General features: G+C 44.0%; 1 protein-coding gene across 3 annotated transcripts in view; it reads left to right on the plus strand.

The window, feature by feature from the left end:
• The window catches only part of CPNE4 (copine 4), a 531,073-nt gene that overhangs the window by 119,453 nt on the left and 391,727 nt on the right, over window positions 1-19,893 (plus strand). For all 3 annotated transcript variants that reach the window (XM_051818460.3, XM_002722063.6, XM_070072817.2), the window contains exon 2: window positions 7,750-7,930. In XM_051818460.3, coding sequence (XP_051674420.1) covers window positions 7,750-7,930 — 181 coding nt within the window. The remainder of the gene's footprint in view (window positions 1-7,749; window positions 7,931-19,893) is intronic.

A 19,893-nucleotide genomic window follows, 5' to 3' on the forward strand; every position in this document is an offset into this window, starting at 1 on the left:
ATCAACACGTGTTACAGGCACTTAATGGTATAAATACAAACAATAGTTGTATTAGTTTAGTCAATGCTCTGAGACACTCTTCTGAGGACTTTATGTGGATTAATTAATTTACTTCAGAAGACAAATATCCAAGGTAGGAACTATTATTACTCTCATTTTAAAGATGGTAAAAGCGAGGCACAGAGGAGCCAAGTGACTTGCTCAAGGTCCCACAACAAGTGAGAGATGAAGCTGGGATTTAACCCATATGCTCCATTGCTAACTGCTCTTGCATCTCCTGTGTGAGTGTCTGATCTTTGATAAGCAACTCTGCGGCAGCTTGCCTTGTTTTACAGATGCCTAGTCCATGTTTGATAAACTTGAGACTCAAGTGTGTTCCACAGGTCAGCAGGACCAATAACATCTGGGAGCAGAATCTCAGGCCCAACTCCAGCTCTTGAAACAGAAATTCCATTTGAACAAGCTCTCCCAGATGAGAAGCCCTGCTCCAGAATAGGAAGTTAGGCAGATGGTGTCTCATGCATGCCTCCAATCCTTGCTGTGTCTAGCACAGCACTTGCCACCTAAGAGCAGAGCTAAGAGCAGATCAGGGGGTGCCCAAAAGAAAACACCTGCCTTATCTCTAGCTGGAAGAAAGATGCTCAGTACCTTGGGCATCCAGCCTAGCACCAGGCCTGCCGCAGGTGCCTCATGCATTGTTCTTTGATTGAGATGGAAGTGCTGTGTTATAGAGACATCCAGCACACCAGCCTTCCCTGGATGTGCTCGACATTTAAAAAGCCAGATAATGCCCAAGCAAGCAGAACAGTGATTATGTACTTACTCTTAACGCAGTCTTGAGACAAGCTCTGCTCAGTTGGTTCCCCTGTGAGCTCAAGCTGATTCTCTTCCCTCTTGAGCACTCTATTGTCTTGATGTTGTTTGCAGCTCATTCAGAAGCTAATTAAGTTTTAGGATCAGTTTGTCCTATTAGAGTGTGGATATGCTGAAGTGGTGGGTTTTTATAACTTAAATTATCTGAGTGAAAGGACAATTATAATTTGCTTCTAAAATTGGCCAAAAGTCAGCTTTCATCAAAATAATTCTCAGCAGACATTTGTCTCTGTAAAACCAGGGTATTGTATGAAAGGCAACAAAGAGGATTTAAATAGGCCATGGAAAATGTATTGATAATCTGGCCATATTAATCCTGTTCTCTAACAGACTGTGAAATTACTTGTTTACTTCACTTATCTGGGTCTGTAGAGGTAGCCCATCACTTGTTGACAGAGCCATATTTTGGGATCACCCTTCAGCAGTGACCCTACTGGCATGTGCACTACCTTCAAGGTCAAGGCCAGGATTACTGTTACACAGGAGCTCATGAACTCCAGCATGTATTGTCAGGGCTTTCATTTGTGCATGGACAAGGAGGTAAGCCAGAGACCCCGCATCTAATGGGAAAAGTTGAGTTTTATTTTCATGTCCCCATGTTTCTTTTCTGTACACTGTCCCTCCAAAGAAAATGGTTTAAGTTGATTTCATCACCAGCCCCCATATATTATAAGTTGGGTGCTATTGGGGAAGCAATAAGAACCTAAAGGAGGACATGTACACAAGAGATATTCACAATGTTCATGGAAGATGTATACTATGAAAACACTATGCTGGATTTCAACTTTTTCTGCAACAAAATAAATTACCCTTTCTTTAAAATTTATTTATTTATTTATTTGAGAGAGAGAGAAAGAAAGAAAGTCTTCCATCCACTGGTTCATTCCTCAAATGGTCACAATGGCTGGAACTGGGCCAATCCAAAGTCAGGAGCCAGGAGCTTCTTCCATGTCTCGTACATGGGTGCAGAGGCCCAGAGACTTGGGCTATCTTCTGCTGCTTTTCCAGGCCATAGCAGAGAGCTGGATCAGAAATGGAGCAGCCAGAGCTCCAATTGGTGCCCATATGGGATGCTGGCACTGCAGGCAGTGGCTTTACTTGCTATGCCACAGCACTGGCCTCATAAACCACTCTTCTAATTCCATTTCTGCATGAGAATATACGAGTATATGTATGTGTATGTGTGTGTTGTGTGTGTGTGTCCATGCTGGAATACTTTCAAATGTGTTTATATTAGTTCTACTGCGTAAGAACATACTGCAAACCTAGCAATGTAACACAGAACAAATGTATTGGTTTCTGTGAGACAGGAGTATGGACATACGTTAGTGGGATTCACTGTCCTAGGGGCTCACTGGGCTGCAGTTAGGGTGTTGAGCAGGGCTGCCATTTCATCATTTGACTGGGATGCTTCACTTCCAAGATCATGTGCTTTTTGGCAGAACTCATTTCCATTTCACCTGCCAGGCTGAGGGTCCTAATTTCCTGCTTACCATTGACCAAAGTCCTCCTCCTGCCTTGACTCCCTACCATGGTCATTCATTGAAACTGTCTCCACAGCTCTTAGCAGGATGGTGTTACTATCTACTGTGAATGGCTGCAGAAGTGACATTCTATTACTTCTGCCATATCTTATTAGATTGAGAGCAAGTCAAGGTTCCACCCATATCCAAACAGTGGGGTCACACAGGGTGTGCATGCCACCCAGTGTCCATGTCAGCATCTGTGCTGCTCTAGGTCAGTTTTCTATTGATTCAGGAGGTTTTTCAGCGATGTGATCACATTTCTTGGAGTGAAGGTTCCCGGAGACCAGCCACTGGGATAAAATAGACCCTGTTGATACTATGCTGAAATACTATCTATCCTTTCACTGCATCCATCCCCCAGTTGGCTGTGGCTGTGGCTGCTAATATCTCAGAGCTTCCCCTCTTCTGGACAAAGCCTGATTTCTGCCCTCCTCAGGGAGAGAGCATCAAATCTGAAACCCCTTCCCTTGCAGTAGAACAATGCTGTGGTGTAACTCACATTTTAATGGTTTTTGCAGAACGAGGCTAAGCTGGACTCCAGCAGAGGCTGTGTCCGTCACCCCCACATCCCTTCTCCCCCACTTCCCTTCCCTCAGCTCTTCTCATAACCAAGTGCTTCTGTATCCTGTTTCACATATTGCTTTGAGAGGGCCCACTGTAAGAGTGTCAGGAAATCATTCCTACCCACAAGCTGAAGAAGCAAGGAGTAGAAGTGGTTGCTATTAAGGCTCTGTGAAAGCTGAAGCCATGGAGTTGGAGCTCCTGACAACAGCTCTGGTCATTAGCTTGGCCACTGCTGAGGATCAGGGCAGGAATGGGGATGAAATAGGCTGACCTCTTCCCTTCCCCTCCCTGAGTTTGCATCCTTTCAGTAACCCCAACAGGACACTTGCCAACATTGTGCTGGCAGTCTGTGTAGGGCAGTCTTGCAGCAAAGGAAGCTAGCAGCTACAACAGGGAAGGGAGGAACAGAAATGATAGCATATCAGCCACCTATAATCTTTCCTTCAGTCCAGCTGTCATGTTGGCACCAGACTGATGTCTATCAAATGCCTTTTTGATCGTGGTCCAAATCCTCCAAGGGATCCATTTAATTTCTGGAATATATAACCTACTGATAAAAAAAATCTCTGAACATATGCATTCAGTTCATTTGTTGACTCATTTATAAAATATTTGAAATTACTACCATTAGCTGATAATTCAAAGAAGTACATACACTTAACATAGGATATACCCATTAATGACTGCATTTGTTGATCTTTTCAGTTATTTTGGGCATTTTGTGTCACATGTGATTAGAATGCCATGTTCTTAAGCAAGTAAGATTGCTGATGGGAATCTCATCTTCACCTCTGCCATTCATGGTGTTTGCTTGCCTGCATTATTGTATTCTATTCAATCAGAGATTTTTTTTTTTTTTTGCAGTAATCTGTTTGGTAGGGAGGGGGACTTAAAACTAGATACAGGCCGGCGTCGCGGCTCACTAGGCTAATCCTCCGCCTTGTGGCGCCGGCACACCGGGTTCTAGTCCCAGTCAGGGCGCCGGATTCTGTCCCGGTTGCCCTTCTTCCAGGCCAGCTCTCTGCTGTGGCCTGGGAGTGCAGTGGAGGATGGCCCAAGTACTTGGACCCTGTACCCCATGGGAGACCAGGAGAAGTACCTGGCTCCTGCCATCGGATCAGCGCGGTACGTGGCCGCAGTGTGCCAGCCTTGGTGGCCATTGGAGGGGGAACCAACGGCAAAGGAAGACCTTTCTCTCTGTCTCTCTCTCACTGTCCACTCTGCCTGTCAAAAAACAAAAACAAAAACAAACAAAAAAAAACACAAGAACAACCAGATACAGTGATCTTAAATCTATTTAACCAGGTACATGTAAACCAAAAAATGTAGAAATAACCTGAAAGTAATAATGAGTAATAAGCGTCTCACCGCTCTCCAACATTGTGGCTCTCCTTCTGCAATTCCCATCAGATTCTTTTTAAAAATCAATTTCTATTTACTTATTTGAGACATGGAGGGTAAGAGAGACAGACAGAGAGATCTCATCTGCTAATTCACTCTCCAAATACCTGCAATGGTCAGGGCTGGTCTGAGAATGCAATCAAGATTTCCCGTGTGGGTGTCAGGGATCCAGTTATTTGGGCCATCACTGCTGTGTCCCAGAATCTGTACTAGTCAGGAGCTGGAGCTGAGACTTTAGGCCAGGTCTTCTGATGTGGAATGGAGGCATCTTAATTGGTATATTCATTGCTAGGCTAAATGTCTGCCCCTCACCCCCCATTAGATTCTCTGTGAACCACACCTAATATGTGATCATCTGTCATATGGGCCACGAAAGATTTCTGTGGGCTAATAGATCATTTCCAGGGAGCCAGATAGTTCTTTGGAAAGAAGTCTGATTGAAAATGAATTTTCCATCCCAGGAAGTTGGTAAAGCAGCTTCATAGTATTAGTAGAGCAGGTACTCTTGTTTACCATCTCACTTGTGAGCCTCTGAGAGGTATTGGCTCATGTTTAGGAATCCTTAGATAAACTAGTGATTTGAAAAGTGACTGTGTTCTTAGGTGATGGGTAATGTATCCAGAATGTATGGGCTTCAAACACACAATCCTTTAAAGAGGTAGAACTTAAGTCTTAAAATAGTAGCAAGAAATCAGAATTTTTAGTTAGCCATGGGAAAGTGAATTATTTAATTATGAGAGAAGTCAGATTATGATAAAAAATTAGTTACCACTTTGAAGCATATACTGTATACCTGTACTGTGCAAATCACATTGCATGTATTAAGTCATCTGTTCTTTACAGCAAGTTGTCAAGGTGGGAATTACTATCAAACAGTGAAGTGCTGTACTCGGGGTCACATGGGGAGTGAGCGGAGGAGCCAGGATTTGAACCTGGAACTGCTTATCTTCTGACGGTCCTTTTTGCATTATACTCACAGTTAAGACTGGTATTGAGAAGATATTCCATTCTCTATATAAGACATTCTGTATAGAGGAGGCAGTGCATTCAGAAAGGCGTCTTCAGTGTGAGCATGAGCCACCCTAGAGGTAGGAGGGACCATTCAGGACTGTAAGAGAGGAACGTGGGTTTCCAGGAGCCAGTTACTGCATGGGGAAATGCAGAATTCAGGAAGACACTGATTGTAGAATGAGCTGTCCTTATTTAAAAGTTGGTAAAGAGAGTTTACAGCATCTTTCCATATCTGGCTCAACACAAAGCCATCATCACACAGCTGATTCCTCCCCTTCCTTTACTTTGTTTTAAATTTCATTTTGTGTGTACTCTGTCACCTATGTTGCTCAAATTGTTAATCTGTTCAAAACTTGTAAAAATATAAGGCCAATCAGTTATTATGCTGTGAATCCATGATTTGCACATTTTCTATATTTGAATGAAATTTATTTAAATATAGGAAGGAGGTATGACTGTGGTGGGTGAAGTAAGTCAAGGATATTTTTTGTATCCACTGTTGCTTGGTAGATTGGAATAGTTCTCCAGCTGAAGCCTTTACATGCAGTGAAAATAGCATTGGCTGGGAGATTGAAAACTGGCATTCCAGCCCCAGCTCTGCCGTTAGAACAATTGTGTGACCCAGGCCAAGCTGCCAATCATTTCTGACCTTGAATTTTCTAATATGTTAAAACAAAATTACTGAAGTCCCTATTAATGTCCAGTTTGGCTGAAGATAGAACTCTCATCCACAAATTAATTCCTTGACCTGTACTAATGCAGAATTGCAGCTCCTCCCCCCTGTACATCCTTTAACTTGATATCTTAAAAATGAGGCCGGCAAACATTTTCTTTTTTTTTTTTTTTTAACAGGCAGAGTTAGACAGTGAGAGAGAGACAGACAGACAGAAAGGTCTTCCTTCCGTTGGTTCACCCCCCAAATGGCTGCTACGGCTGGCGTGCTGCGCCAATCCGAAGCCAGGAGCCAGGTGCTTCCTCCTGGTCTCCCATGTGGGTGCAGGGGCCCAAGCACATGGGCCATCCTCCACTGCCTTCCCCGGGCACTGTGGCTCTCTTCTGTGAGAGAGCTGGACTGGAAGAGGAGCAACTGGGACAGAATCCGGCGCCCCAACCAGGACTAGAACCCGGGGTGCCTGCGCCGCAGGTCTAGTGAGCTGCGGTGCCGGCCAAACGTTTTCTGAAGAGAGCCAGACAGTAAGCATTTTTAGACTTGTGGGCTGTGCAATCTCTGCTGCAACCACTCAGCTCTGCCATTGTAGTGAAAGCAGCTACACACAATGTGTCAACGAATGGGGGTGCCTGTTTGAACCTTTACTGGTGTGCATGCATGTGTGTGTGCATGTATGACACAGAGACATGGCCATCACTCTGTAAACGAGGTAGCATGGTGTGCTCACCAGAACCTTCTATGATGCTGGGCACCAATTGGAAACTCACTAAATATCTGTGGAAGAATGGAAGGAAGGAGGGAGAGATTAGCCCCACTTTATTTTTTAAAGATTTATTTTATTTATTTGAAACACAGAGTTACAGAGGTAGAGACAGAGAGAGAGAGAGGTCTTCCATCTGCTGGTTCACTCCTCACATGGCTGCAATGGCCAGAGCTGCACCGATCTGAAGCCAGGGGCCAGGAGCTTCTTCCAGGTCTCCCACATGGGTGCAGGGGCCCAAAGACTTGGGCCATCCTCTACTGCTTTCCCAGGCCGTAGCAGAGAGCTGGATCAGAAGAGGAGTAGCTGGGACTTGAACTGGCTCCCATATGGGATGCTGGCGCTTCAGGCCAGGGCTTTAACCTGCTATGCCACAGCACCAGCCCCAGCCCCATTTTATAAATGAAGAGATTCCACCATAGGGTGTCAAAGCTGTGTGAGGTTGAGGGTTGAGGAAGCTGGGAGATGTGGCTGTTTCTTCAGGTAGCAGTGTGTGTGTCTGTTCTATTGCATAGGAGGAGAGTTGGGTTTTGGGGGAGTCTTAAACCTTGAGATGTGATTAGCTTGATTAACCAGCAAATCTGTAAAGTTTCCCACAAACCATGTACTTAATATAGAACTGGATTACAGTTTACAGTCAACTGCACTAATTCATTAATTTTATTTCACAGACTAAAATTTTTACTATGCAAATGGATGCAAATAATATAGGAAAATAGTGTGTTAACCAAGTGCAGCTGCACTTTTTTTGTTTTTTGGTTTGTTTATTTTTTAGTTGTTTCATTGGAACTGTGACACTGGGTTGGAAAGTGAGATAATAAATACCTTCAATGTTTGAAATTGTATGTCGAATACTTTCTTGAAGGGTGATTGGGAGCCTTTCTTCTCTCATAAACATTGCAGTGATTGGCACATCTTTTTCTTCTCTTTCTTGCCCAAAACAGGATGAAGAAGATGAGCAACATTTATGAGTCAGCTGCCAACACACTGGGAATCTTTAACAGCCCCTGCCTGACCAAAGTCGAGCTGCGTGTGGCGTGCAAAGGCATTTCCGACCGAGATGCCCTTTCCAAACCAGACCCCTGTGTCATCCTCAAGATGCAGTCCCACGGGCAGTGGTTTGAGGTAGGCAGGTCCAACAAAATGGAGAGAAGCCTGCTGGGATGATGGGCTCAAAAATGTTTTGACATTTCCTGTCTTCAGGTGGTTTATTTTGATGAAGTAGAATATTCTAGAAATGCATGTGAACATGTTTCTGTTTATCTCATGATGTTTTGATGTGGCTATTTTGATGCTATGGGTATTTTGAAATTTTCCTTTTGTTCATGGGCCTAAAACTTTTAGTAGGCTTTTATTAATGACCTAGAAATATTCACAAAATACTCTGTCTCAGGCCCAGTTGTTGGCAAAGGGTAGAAAGTGAAAGGGTCAGGAATATGGTAAACCCAGATCCCAGTCTCGGCTTGAGTAAGAAAGCTGATGTTCCAACAATAGTTCTGGACATAAAACCTTCTGATTTGGTTAGAGTTTGGGGAATGGAAGCTCTGAAGAAGTAAGTTTTGGGGTGGTTGGGAGAGAAATGACTGTTCCGTTTGGACTAACCTTCCCATAGATCCTGGCTTAAGAGAGGGAGCCAGGAGGACATGTGTGAGCAAGTCAGTCCCATGGAATCCCTGGCCGCTACTGTGTAGTCATGGGGCAAGCTCTGGTTCTGAGGTAGGTTGGAGTACTTATTATGCAGGGTGATTGGCCACAACTGAGTAGTAAGGGCTACAACTCGAGGTCAAACCCAAAACAGGATGGTGGGACAAGCACTGATGCAGGATGAATTGTGTGTCTGTGAGAGAAACATGGCTTCTAGTGTCTGTTGTGGATCCGAGAGAGTCACAGGAGACCCAACAGCGGCAGTGCAACCTAGCACTTAGCACCGAAGGAGTGACCCATTCCAGGCCCCTCAGTTGCTAGACCTGAGTTGGATATCATGCCTCAGGCTTGGTTGGTTGGAGACTGGAGAAGGAAGAATCCTGCTTGTGGAGATCGTGAGTAGATATAACAGCAAGGAGATTATGGTGGCCCAAGCCAGGGGAGGGATCTGAGACCTTCAAGCTGATTGTGCCAGCATGCAGCTTTAGATGGCTTTGGAAGGTACTCAAAACACATACAGGCATCTCCCAAGCTTACCTGTAGAATGTGCACACAGCAGGTTTCTTAACATACACGCTTGCTGTGCTTATACATGATGGATGAAATGGGGTTTCTATGAGTTGTCCTTATGTGGATGTCAAGAGACAACTTGGTATTTTCATGGGGGAGTGAAAGATTTACTTCTTGTTGTGCCTATCGGATTCCCATCCATTATGCATCCAGTGCTATATTTGGACAAGTGCTTCCGGAACTACCTCAGGTAGACACAGAGGTACCTGGAGAAGGGCAGGAAGGATGGCTTACAGGGCCACATCACACAGTATCAGCTGAACTTTACTGAGTGCTTACTAAGTGTAAGGTACTGTTTAAGTGCTTTATGTAAAATAAGTAATTCAGTGCTCACAGCAATTCTATATTATCCCCACTTTACAGATGAGAAAACCGAGAAACAGAGAGGTGAAGGATTTACCTAAGATTATTTAGATTGTAAACTGAAAATCTATTATGGAAACCTGGGCTCTTGGGCTCCTGACCCTGGGGTCTTGATTGCTGCTTTATACTTGGGCAAAGCTCTGGTGTCAGGCTTCAGTGGATCGTGTGGTGAAATTGCACGTTGAATTCTGTGATTAGGTTTTGTCTGTTTTTCAAGGTTTTAATTTTTTTTTCTCTTTCATGGCTTCTAGGTGTCTATATAGGTTTTTTTTTAAACTGATTTGAGGTGCATGGGGAGCAAAGGAGGTGGTTGTTCCCCTTCTAGGGGAACCAAGTGCTCATGGAATTTGGGGAAGGGGTTTAAAGCCATGCTGAGTAGAGCAAGAGCTGATGACAACCTCTTGGATCCTGGAAGTCCTTCAACACCTGTTGCCATCTGTGCGCAGACAGCTGGAAGCTCCACCTTTGGGGGACACTCTTCCACTTTGTGATAGAAATAAGGCTCAGAAGACCCTGACATAGCATGTTCACTTCTGTGAATATGTGTGGGAGGTTTTTTTAGCTCCTAGTAAACAGGTGAAATTCAGGTGTGGAGGATACATGCATGGGGAGTCCCGACATATGGGAAGACTGGGAATTTCAATCCTACTCCAGGCTCATCCAGGACTTCCACTGTGAATGTAAAACAGTATTCAAAGGATTCGGAATGTGTAATCTATTTTTTTCCTTCTAAATATCTTCATTGACTTTGTTGGTGGGTTTTTTTGTTTACTTTTTAAAAAATTTAACAAAATTAAATAGAATGTCTACATTAGAAATATGTCACTGTGAACATTAGAGGTATGAAATTCATGTCCTAATCCCCCTTTTGATGATTCCACTATTATTTCTATGCATTTCTTCTTAGTCTTTTTCTTTTGGCATAGTCTTACACAATTCTTATCATGAATATACATTTTTCTTTCCTGATTTTATTGCCTTGTAGTATATGCTTTCTAAAATATTGCTATAGTATTGATCATTATGATTTTTACAGCTATGTAATAACTCATCAAATGAATTAATTTCCTATTTTTTCACTTTAAAATTTCTTCCACAAATACTCTATTTTAAATAGTACTGCAACAAACTTCTTTAAGTATAGGCTTTACCATTCTTTTTGGATGAGTTCCTGGAAGAGTAGAACTGGTGAGGAAACAGTGAGACTTTTGACATACGCTGCCAAATTGCAGCATTGTAACCAAGTGGCATAAGTGAACACTTCTGAGACTCCAAAGGCAAGGCCTCTTGAGAACTGAAAACTTACTCAGCTCCCTGGAGCCCATGCTGCATCCCTGAGTGTGGCTGGATGTTTTCCATACAGCAGAACCAAGATCATAAATATGTGGCCCTTGGCAGAGATCCTGTGAGTGGCAGAATACTTGTCCTCATTGGGAAAACCCGAATTACACCCCAGACTTCCAGAATGTTGCTCCAATCACCATTAATCCCATCTTCCCATTAAATTTTAATACACAATTATTGAGCTCCATCATGGAAACCCTAAGTAATTCTAAGGACTAATTACTCTTGGATAGATTCCATATGGAAACACGTTAGAATGAATTGTGAACTATGGTGAATTGTTGGTAATGATTATTAGTAATGATTTGTGTGGTTATATCTAACACATCAATTATCAGTGGACTCAAATAAGATTACTAACTTTTATAATAATATTGTATCAGTATAGCACTTTATATTAACAATGCCAATCTAATCATTTCATTTTGTTACTCATAACAGTCCCAAGAAAAAGTAGCAAAGACATTGCAGTTAAGTGTAGCATATCATGGACATGGTTTGTGCTTTCAAAGACCTCAGCATCCAGTGGAACTTGTAGGGCTAGAGCATCAGTTGTGTGACCTTGAGAAAGATGACTCGGGGCCAGCATTGTAGCATAGGATAAGCTGCCACCTGCAGCGCTGGCATTGCATATGGGCATCTATTCGAGTCCCAAATGCTCCGCTTATAATCTAGCTTCCTGATGATGCACCTGAGAAAGCAGCAGAAGATAGCCCAAGTGTTTGGGCCCTTGCACCCACATGGGAGACCTGGAAGAAGCTTCTGGTTCCTGGATTTGGCGTGGTTCAGACCCTGCCATTGCAGCTGGCCGGCGAGTGAACCAGCAGATGAAAGATCTCTCTGTAACTGCTCTTCAAATAAACAAAATAAATATTAAAAAAAGTAAACCAACCAATTCCTATAATTTCACCTGTTTTTTTAAAAAAAGAAAAATGACTCAAAACAAGATTTTGACTTAAATGTGTTCCTTTCCCTGACTATGTGGCAAGGAGACCCCTCGAAGGTGCCATTCCTCCATGGTTCTCTATCATCTGCGCTTTCTCCTCCTTGCGCTCTCCTGTCCACATGCAGGGTTTAGTTGATCGAGCCTTCCTGTTAGCAGAGACAGGAAATAGCATCCGTGGTGGTGGGCTTGCTGCCTCCCAGGGAAGTGAGCTTGGGCTTTTCCCACAGCTCCTCCTTGGCTAGAGGACACATCGAAGAGTTCCACAGGAACAAGCAAGCCTGTCTCATGCCTTGACAGTAGTGGGCCATCAACCCTCTGTGTTTTGAGCCATTACAATAGAGCCCAAAATAGCAATTTTGGCTGTGTATGAGATACTCACATTCTGATTGATTCAAAGGTTAAAACTTTTGTGCAAAGTGGGACAGACAACCCGGACATGTAAGTGATGGCTTCAAGTTGCCGTCTACGTATGTCACTATCAGTTATGTATTAGTTGTTTTATATAGATTCCTCCTAGTCCTTGTAACTCCTCTGCAATACAGGGTTTTCCAGATAAGGAAATCGTGGTTCGGGCAGGATAAATAAGTTGCCAAGTTCATACAACCAGTAAGTAGTAAAGCTGGAATCTGGTTGATTCTAAAACCTGCATTCTTTCTACTTTGCCAAAGGCTGCATACAAAGCTGGCGGCCTCCCCGGCCTGCAAATGTATTTTGTCTGGTGTTCTAACAAGTTTTGTGTTGGCTGCCAAAACTTAAAGGTCAGGAGGTTTTTCCTAAAACTCCAGATTTCGAGTTTCTTTAAGTAACCAGGAAATCCGGCAAGCGGAGGCCTTTAATCCTCTGGCCAAAATGAGTGAGCAGTTTCCTGCCTCAGCAGAATGCCAGGCATCTCCCTGATGAGCCCACTTCACTCCCTCGCCCAGCCCAGAGGCCTGGGGAGCCTGTGGGTGAGAATACACTCCTGCGTCCCTGCCAGGGCCTCTGAAATGGTTAAACTCCCAGCTGTGGACAGAGATGAGAGCTGAAGAATGAAAATTAAGTCAATTAAAGCATTCCCTTGGGATATCACAGGCACGCTCCTTTCTCAAAAGGTTTTTTTCACACTTGTTGACTTGCAATGTTTCAATGGCTAACACCTAGCATGGCAGATGATTAAAAAAATACAATTTTTTTGAGTTATTCACAAAGTTTCCACTGTGGTTTTGCATCAAACTCCCATTTGGGAAAAATTTGATGTTGCTTCCTACCTCCCCCTTAACACATTCTCAATAAGAATAATTTCCTTTTAAAAAAGTTGGTTTTAGTGATATTAGAAATCTCACCCTGAGCACCGAATAGAAAGAAAACAAAATGCAATATCAGAGCCAGAAAATGTTTCCTTCTAGTTGCCTGTGGTCATGATCCTGTGACCGGAGACTGATGGTTCTATGATTTTCAGTCTGTAAACAATGCACTTAGAGGTTGAACTAGGAGATTGCTAGGTTCCACAGATGCAACTAATTGGCTGTCTTATAATTAAAATCTCAACTGGTTAATGCCATGACACATGAAAGCAGAATCAAACAAGATGGAAAACTAAGGCTACAAATGAGCAAGTGTTAGAATTGAAATCTGTGTTGGATGTGAATTCTCTAATTTTCCCTGAAGGAGAATGTTTCAGCTGGACAAATAATATCTGGCTTGATGCAGGGAGGAGGGCACCTTGGCACCGATCCCCCTGCCTCTTTGGCCTGGAGAACTAGCCAGCCACATTCTAGATATTCAGACTAAGTATTGGTCATCACATGTTTTCATAGTGTAACTCAAGCCCTGTGCTGGTCACTTGGGAGGTGGAATTAGAGGCCAGGAATAGAGCTGGGGAAGGTGTCTGATTTGGAGCCCTCTGTCTGTAACTTGAACCCCCTTTAACACCTCACAGGAGGTGTCTCTGACACCTTGTCTGGGAGCCTATGCTCACGTCTACCTAGACTCACTACTGAAAATCATCTCCTTAAAGAAAACCATCTTCCCTTTGCAATTTTCATCTATTTCCTTTTTAATTCATGGTGATTTATTAAATATAATAAATATATTGAGAGTATTTATACAATATATCAAGCACTTTTGTAAGTACTTTATATGTATGATAATATTTAGTTGTCAATGTGATCCTAAAAATTTGACTCTGTGTCTTCTATATTTTTCCATATTTATTGAAATAAAATTGACAATGAAAATCATGTATGCTGCAAGGGCTCAGAGGAGTTAAGCAACGAGCACAAGTTATAAGTGGAGGAGCTATAGCAGATGGAGCCAGGCTGGCCTCAGAAATGGGGTCCCACTCTCCTTCCCTGAGAATGACGAGTGCCGTCTGCTGAGTGTTAGTCATATGCCACATGCTGAGTCCTTACGTCATAGAATCCTCACGTCAGTGTGTAAAACAGGACCTGTGATGACCCATTTTACAGATGAGAAAACTGACACACACCCACAGAGTACACGCAGGAGATCACAAGACCAGTGAGAAGTGGTATTTGGAGTTGAACCCAGATCTTTATGTCTGAACTGCCATGCTGTCCCATGTGGCACTGCACTTCTCTCATCCTGTTGTCTTTGGAGCCAGAAAAACACAACTAAAGCACATTCCAATGAATGCATTTTCCTCTCCTTTATTTCCAAATTGCTTTTCTCATCTGAAATCATGGATTAAATATGGATGTGGAGTAGGTGTAGCTATTCCTGCCCTTTGGAAGTCTATACTCCTCTGAAGCCTGTCCTTGTTCCAAGCTCTTCGTGTCTCCTAAAATTGAACATTCGTTTTCCTGGCCCTGGAATTTGGAGTAGGGGTTTCTGGACGTTTTGTAGAGAAAGGTATTTTTAATTTCTTAAGATAATGAGGTGGTAAAGTAAAGTGATGTCTCCATGCTACTTTAATGCAGCTCAGAGGGTGCCAAGTACAGTGGGAGCTTTTTTCAGGACAGAATACAGTGGGGCAATGACATCAAGGGCTTACACGTTCATTGCTATTAATACCTTCCAGAAGTCCACTCACAATCGTCCTGTTACTTGTGAGCAATTAAAACTCAAATCCTTTCCGTGCAAACTGTGCCAAGAAAACTATGCTATTTGATCCTTTTGCAATTAATGCTTTTACCATTTATGTTTACGTGTTTTCCCTTATCAGAGCTCACTGAGATGATGTGGATCTCAATTTCTTATCTTTTATATGACTTAGGTCTCCCACATGCTACAATCTTGGCTTAATTCAGTAGTATCATTTTTAAGGATATTTTCTTAATGCAGCGTTTTATTTTTGTTGTGATGGTATGATTGGTGATTATGACTTATGATTTATGTCCTGTACATTTTTCATTTTTTTAGATTTATTTATTTATTTTAAAAGGCAAAGTGACAGAAAGAGGGCGATAGAGCTATGTTCTATTCACTGGTTCGCTCTCCAAATGGTTGAAACAGTCAGGACAGGGCAGGTTGAAGCCAGGAGCCAGGAACTCCATCCTGGTCTCTCACATGTGTGTCAAGAGCCTCACGTACTTGAGCCATCATCTTCTGCTTCTAAGATGCATTAACAGGGAGCTGGATTGGAAGCACAGTAACTGAGACTCCCATGCGGGATGCAGACATCCAAAGTGGCAGCATACCCTTCTTGTTTCATTTTATGGTAAGGCACATATGTGTATTTGTTATTCAGACTTGTTCAAAAACATCATTTTAACTGGTTGTATACTATTCCTCACATACAATCACACCTAATTTGCTTAGCCAGTTCTCCATTGTTGGATATTTATTTATTTTTTTTTTAAAGATTTATTTATTTATTTGAAAGTCAGAGTTACACAGAGAGAGGAGAGGCAGAGAGAGAGAGAGAGAGGTTCTCCATCCACTGGTTCACTCCTCAATTGGCCCCAACAGCTGGAGCTGCGCTGATCCAAAGCCAGGAGCCAGGAGCTTCTTCCGGGTCTCCCACGTGGGTGCAGGGGCCCAGGGACTTGGGCCATCTTCCACTGCTTTCCCAGGCCATAGCAGAGAGTTGGATTGGAAGAGGAGCAGCCAGGACTAGAACCGGCACCCATATGGGATGCCGGCACTTCAGGCCAGGGCGTTAACCTGCTGAGCCACAGCGCTGGCCCAGGATATTTATTTTCAAAATTTTTCACTATAAATAAGTTTAGGATAAATTTCTCATATTTTAGGAATGTCCACCCTTCCAGCCTAGATTTAAGAATTCTTTTCCCAGGCCGGAGCCGCGGCTCACTAAGCTAACCCTCCGCCTTGCGGCGCTGGCACACCGGGTTCTCGTCCCGGTCAGGGCGCCGGATTCTGTCCCGGTTGCCCCTCTTCCAGGCCAGCTCTCTGCTGTGGCCCGGGAGTGCAGTGGAGGATGGCCCAAGTGCTTGGGCCCTGCACCCCATGGGAGACCAGGAGAAGCACCTGGCTCCTGCCTTCGGATCAGCGCGGTGTGCTGGCCACAGCGTGCCGGCCGCAGCTGCCATTGGAGGGTGAACCAACGGCAAAGGAAGACCTTTCTCTTCTCTCTGTCTCTCTCTCTCACTGTCCACTCTGCCTGTTAAAAAAAAAAAAAGGGAATTCTTTTCCCTAGAAGTAAAATTACTGTGTCAGTGTAGGTACATCCTGAAGGCTTGTCATTGAAACAGACAAAATGCTTTGTCAGAGAACAGTAACAATGTAAGACCCATCAACACTATGGAAGGACCCCAGTTATTGCTTTAGCATTGTTGTTTTTATTTAAAGAGGTTTGTATTTCATAAGTGGAAGTTATGTCTGTTTGGAGGAAGACTGGAAATACCCACGCATATGTTTCAGCCTGAGCTTCTAAAGATTTCTGCTGTCACAGGGCATAGCATTCAGAGCTCAGACTGTGCAGGGAGGTAGCCTAGGTGTAAATCCCAGCTGTGTGAATGAGCAAAGACTCCAATCTGCCTGTGCCTCAGCCTCAGTTTCCTCATCTATAAATGGATATGATGGGGCCAGTGCTAAGGCTGGGGGGTGACGTTCCTCCCTGTGGAGCCAGCGTCTCGTAGGGACACAGGTTCAAGTCCCCACAGCTCAGTTTCTGATACAGCTCCTTCATAATGTGCCTGGAAAAACAGTGGAAGATGGTCCAAGTGCTTGGACCCCTGCACCTACATGGGAGACCTAAATGAGGCTCCTGGTTTTAGCCTGGCTCAGCGCTGGTTGTTGCAGTGATTTGGGGAGTGAATCAGCAGATGGAAGATCTCTCTCTCTCTCTCTCTCTCTCTCTGTTTCTCTCCCCTCGCCCCGTCCCTGCCTCTCTTTCTCTGTGGCTTTGACTTTCAAATAAATAAATAAATCTTTTTAAAAGAATGCATATGGTAATGGCATCTCCCCTAGTAGGAACACTGTGAGGATTAATAAGTCAACACATGTCCAGTGCTTAGAGTTGTTCCTGGCTCAGACTGAACACTCCCTAAGTGCCACTGTGACTGGGCAGATTGTTATGCCTGTATCTTGCCTTGAGAAAAATGAGGACTAAAGTAATTACAATACCCTGGCTCCAGGCAGACCTGGAGGTCACTGGGAAGTGGAAGCTGGGACTGGGACTGTGTCCCCAGATTCTACTGCAGTGCCTGCAGCAATGGCTGTTTGGAGTTGAGCAGTGAGATGGACTCATCTCCCTGTGAGCACCTCCAAAGACATTTGGGTTTCTGGGGACAATCCCAACCTCATTTAAGAGACTTGGAATACACCTCCCATAAGGTGTATTCCTTATTCATGAATGGGGGTTGTCACTGAGGCAAGAAGTTTGGTTGGGGAGTTTGATGAAGCGTTTGTGTGCAAATTGTCCTCACAGCAACTGTGGCCATTCTGAAGGGGCTTTCCACCAAAGGCTTGGAGGATGTTTCCTTTTGTTCATAGATGAGGGTTGTAACGTGCAGAAGTTCCTACTCAGATTCAGAGCTTCCTTTTCCTTCTTACCTCTTTTGGGCTTTTTTAAAATTTAAGTTTTATTTATTTATTTTAAAGGCAGAGTTACAGAGGCAGAGAGAGAGAGAGAGAGAGAGAGAGAGAGAGAGAGAGAGAGAAGGGTCTTCCATCTGCTGGTTCACTCACCAAATGGCCCAATGGCCAGAGCTGGGCAGATACAAAGCCAGGATCCTGGAGCTTTTTCCAGGTCTCTCATGTGGGTGCAGGGGCCCAAGGGCTTGGGCCATCTTCTACTGCTTTCCCAGGCCATAGCAGAGAGGTGGATAAGAAAATTCAGCAGCCACAGGACTCAACAGCACCCATATGGAACACCGGCACTGCAGGCGGTGGCTTTACCCACTACACCACAGTGCTGGTCCTCTCTTTTGGATTTTAAACTTGTTCATACTCTTCCTTCTTGCTTGCTACTTTTCCTCTTCTGCTGGGGAGACCGAGGCAGGGAGAACACAGGAGCTGTGGTTAGAGATGCAAAGCGGGACCTCTGTGCTCTTCTCCATCCCAGCTTCTGAGCTCATCCTGCCTGAAGGTCTCAGTGAGACCATGGGAAGCAAAGTTGAGTTATTTTCTCAAAACTCAGCTTCTGCTCAGCTCTTTTCACCTTTCCCTCCTTCAAAATCAGCTAAATACAGAGTTGCAGGGCTTGTAGTATGCAGACAGTTCCCAGCTTCCCTATTCTGAGTCATCAGGACATTTGGTTTTGGTGTTTTGTTTATTTATTTATTTATTTGTGCGTTTGAAAGGAAGGGTTACAGAGAGAGAGAGGCAGGGGCACAGAGACAGAGAGAAAGACAGAGAGAGCGATAGGGCTTCCATCATTCCCCAGATGGCTGCAACAGCCAGGGCTGGGCCAGGCTGAAGCCAGGAGCTTTATCTGTGTCTCCTCCATAGGTGTAGGGGCCCAAGCACTTGGGCCATCTTCTGCTGCTTTCCCAGATGCATTAGCAGGGAACTGGATCAGAAGTGGAGCAGCGGGGACAAGAACTGGCCCATATGGGGTGTTGGCATTGCAGGTGATAGCTTAAACTGTTACAACACAATGCCAGACCCAGGACATTTGTTTTAATCTCAAGGTTTCCAAATAGTGTTTTTGAGGACACCTAGTTACCTCTAGAGTTTCTGCAGATGTTTGTGAGAAATATTAATTTATCAATCAATATTTGCTTTTTATCAACTTTAGTGAGACATTCTGCATATAAAATGCATCAAAATGTATCCATTTAAAATGTTTAGCTCAGCAAGTTTTGACAAATATTTGTGCCCTTGCAACCATTATCCCAATCAAGAGATAGACTGCTTCCGGCCGGCGCCGCGGCTCACTAGGCTAATCCTCTGCCTAGCGGCGCCGGCACACCGGGTTCTAGTCCCGGTCGGGGCGCCGGATTCTGTCCCGGTTGCCCCTCTTCCAGGCCAGCCCTCTGCTGTGGCCCGGGAGTGCAGTGGAGGATGGCCCAGGTGCTTGGGCCCTGCACCCCATGGGAGACCAGGAAAAGCACCTGGCTCCTGGCTCCTGCCATCGGATCAGCGCGGTGCGCCGGCCGCAGCGCGCCGGCCGCGGCGGCCATTGGAGGGTGAACCAACGGCAAAGGAAGACCTTTCTCTCTGTCTCTCTCTCTCACTGTCCACTCTGCCTGTCAAAAAAAAAAAAAAAAAAGAGATAGACTGCTTCCTAAAATATAAGTTTATAAATTTAAATATATTACAGAAAGCATCACAGGTGTTTCTTTTTCCCTCCAGCTTTACTAAGCTACAGAATTAATGTATACAGTTGTGGGTGAATTTAGATATAGGTATAAACTCACGCTAGTATGCCCACAGTCCAGATAATAAGCATATCCATCACCTCCACAAGTTTCCCTGTGCCATTTGGGTTTCGTTTGTATTTGTGATAAGAACACTTAGCATGAGATCTATCCTCTTAGCAAATTTTTAGGTACACAATGCCTTAGTGTTAACTAGGCACCCTATGGCTCCATGGATCTCTGGAATGTTCCCACTTTATGAGAGTGTAGTTTTGTACTCATTGAACAACAAATCCCCATATTCCCTCTCCACTCTAGTAATTCTCCTTCTATTTTGTACTTCTAGAACATTGTCCTCTGTGCTTAGTGCCTCACTTAAGAGGAATCATGTACTATTTGTCCTTCTGTGACTAATTTCACTCACCATAAAGTCTTCCAGGTCACAAATGGTGGAAGTTTCTTCTTTTTTAATCCTGAGTCGTATCCCAATGTGTGTTTATACCATACCTTCTTTATGC

This window comes from Oryctolagus cuniculus, chromosome 4 (assembly GCF_051225735.1).
Source record: "Oryctolagus cuniculus isolate XC-2025 breed Fujian yellow rabbit chromosome 4, ASM5122573v1, whole genome shotgun sequence".
Taxonomy (NCBI): Eukaryota; Metazoa; Chordata; class Mammalia; order Lagomorpha; family Leporidae; genus Oryctolagus; species Oryctolagus cuniculus.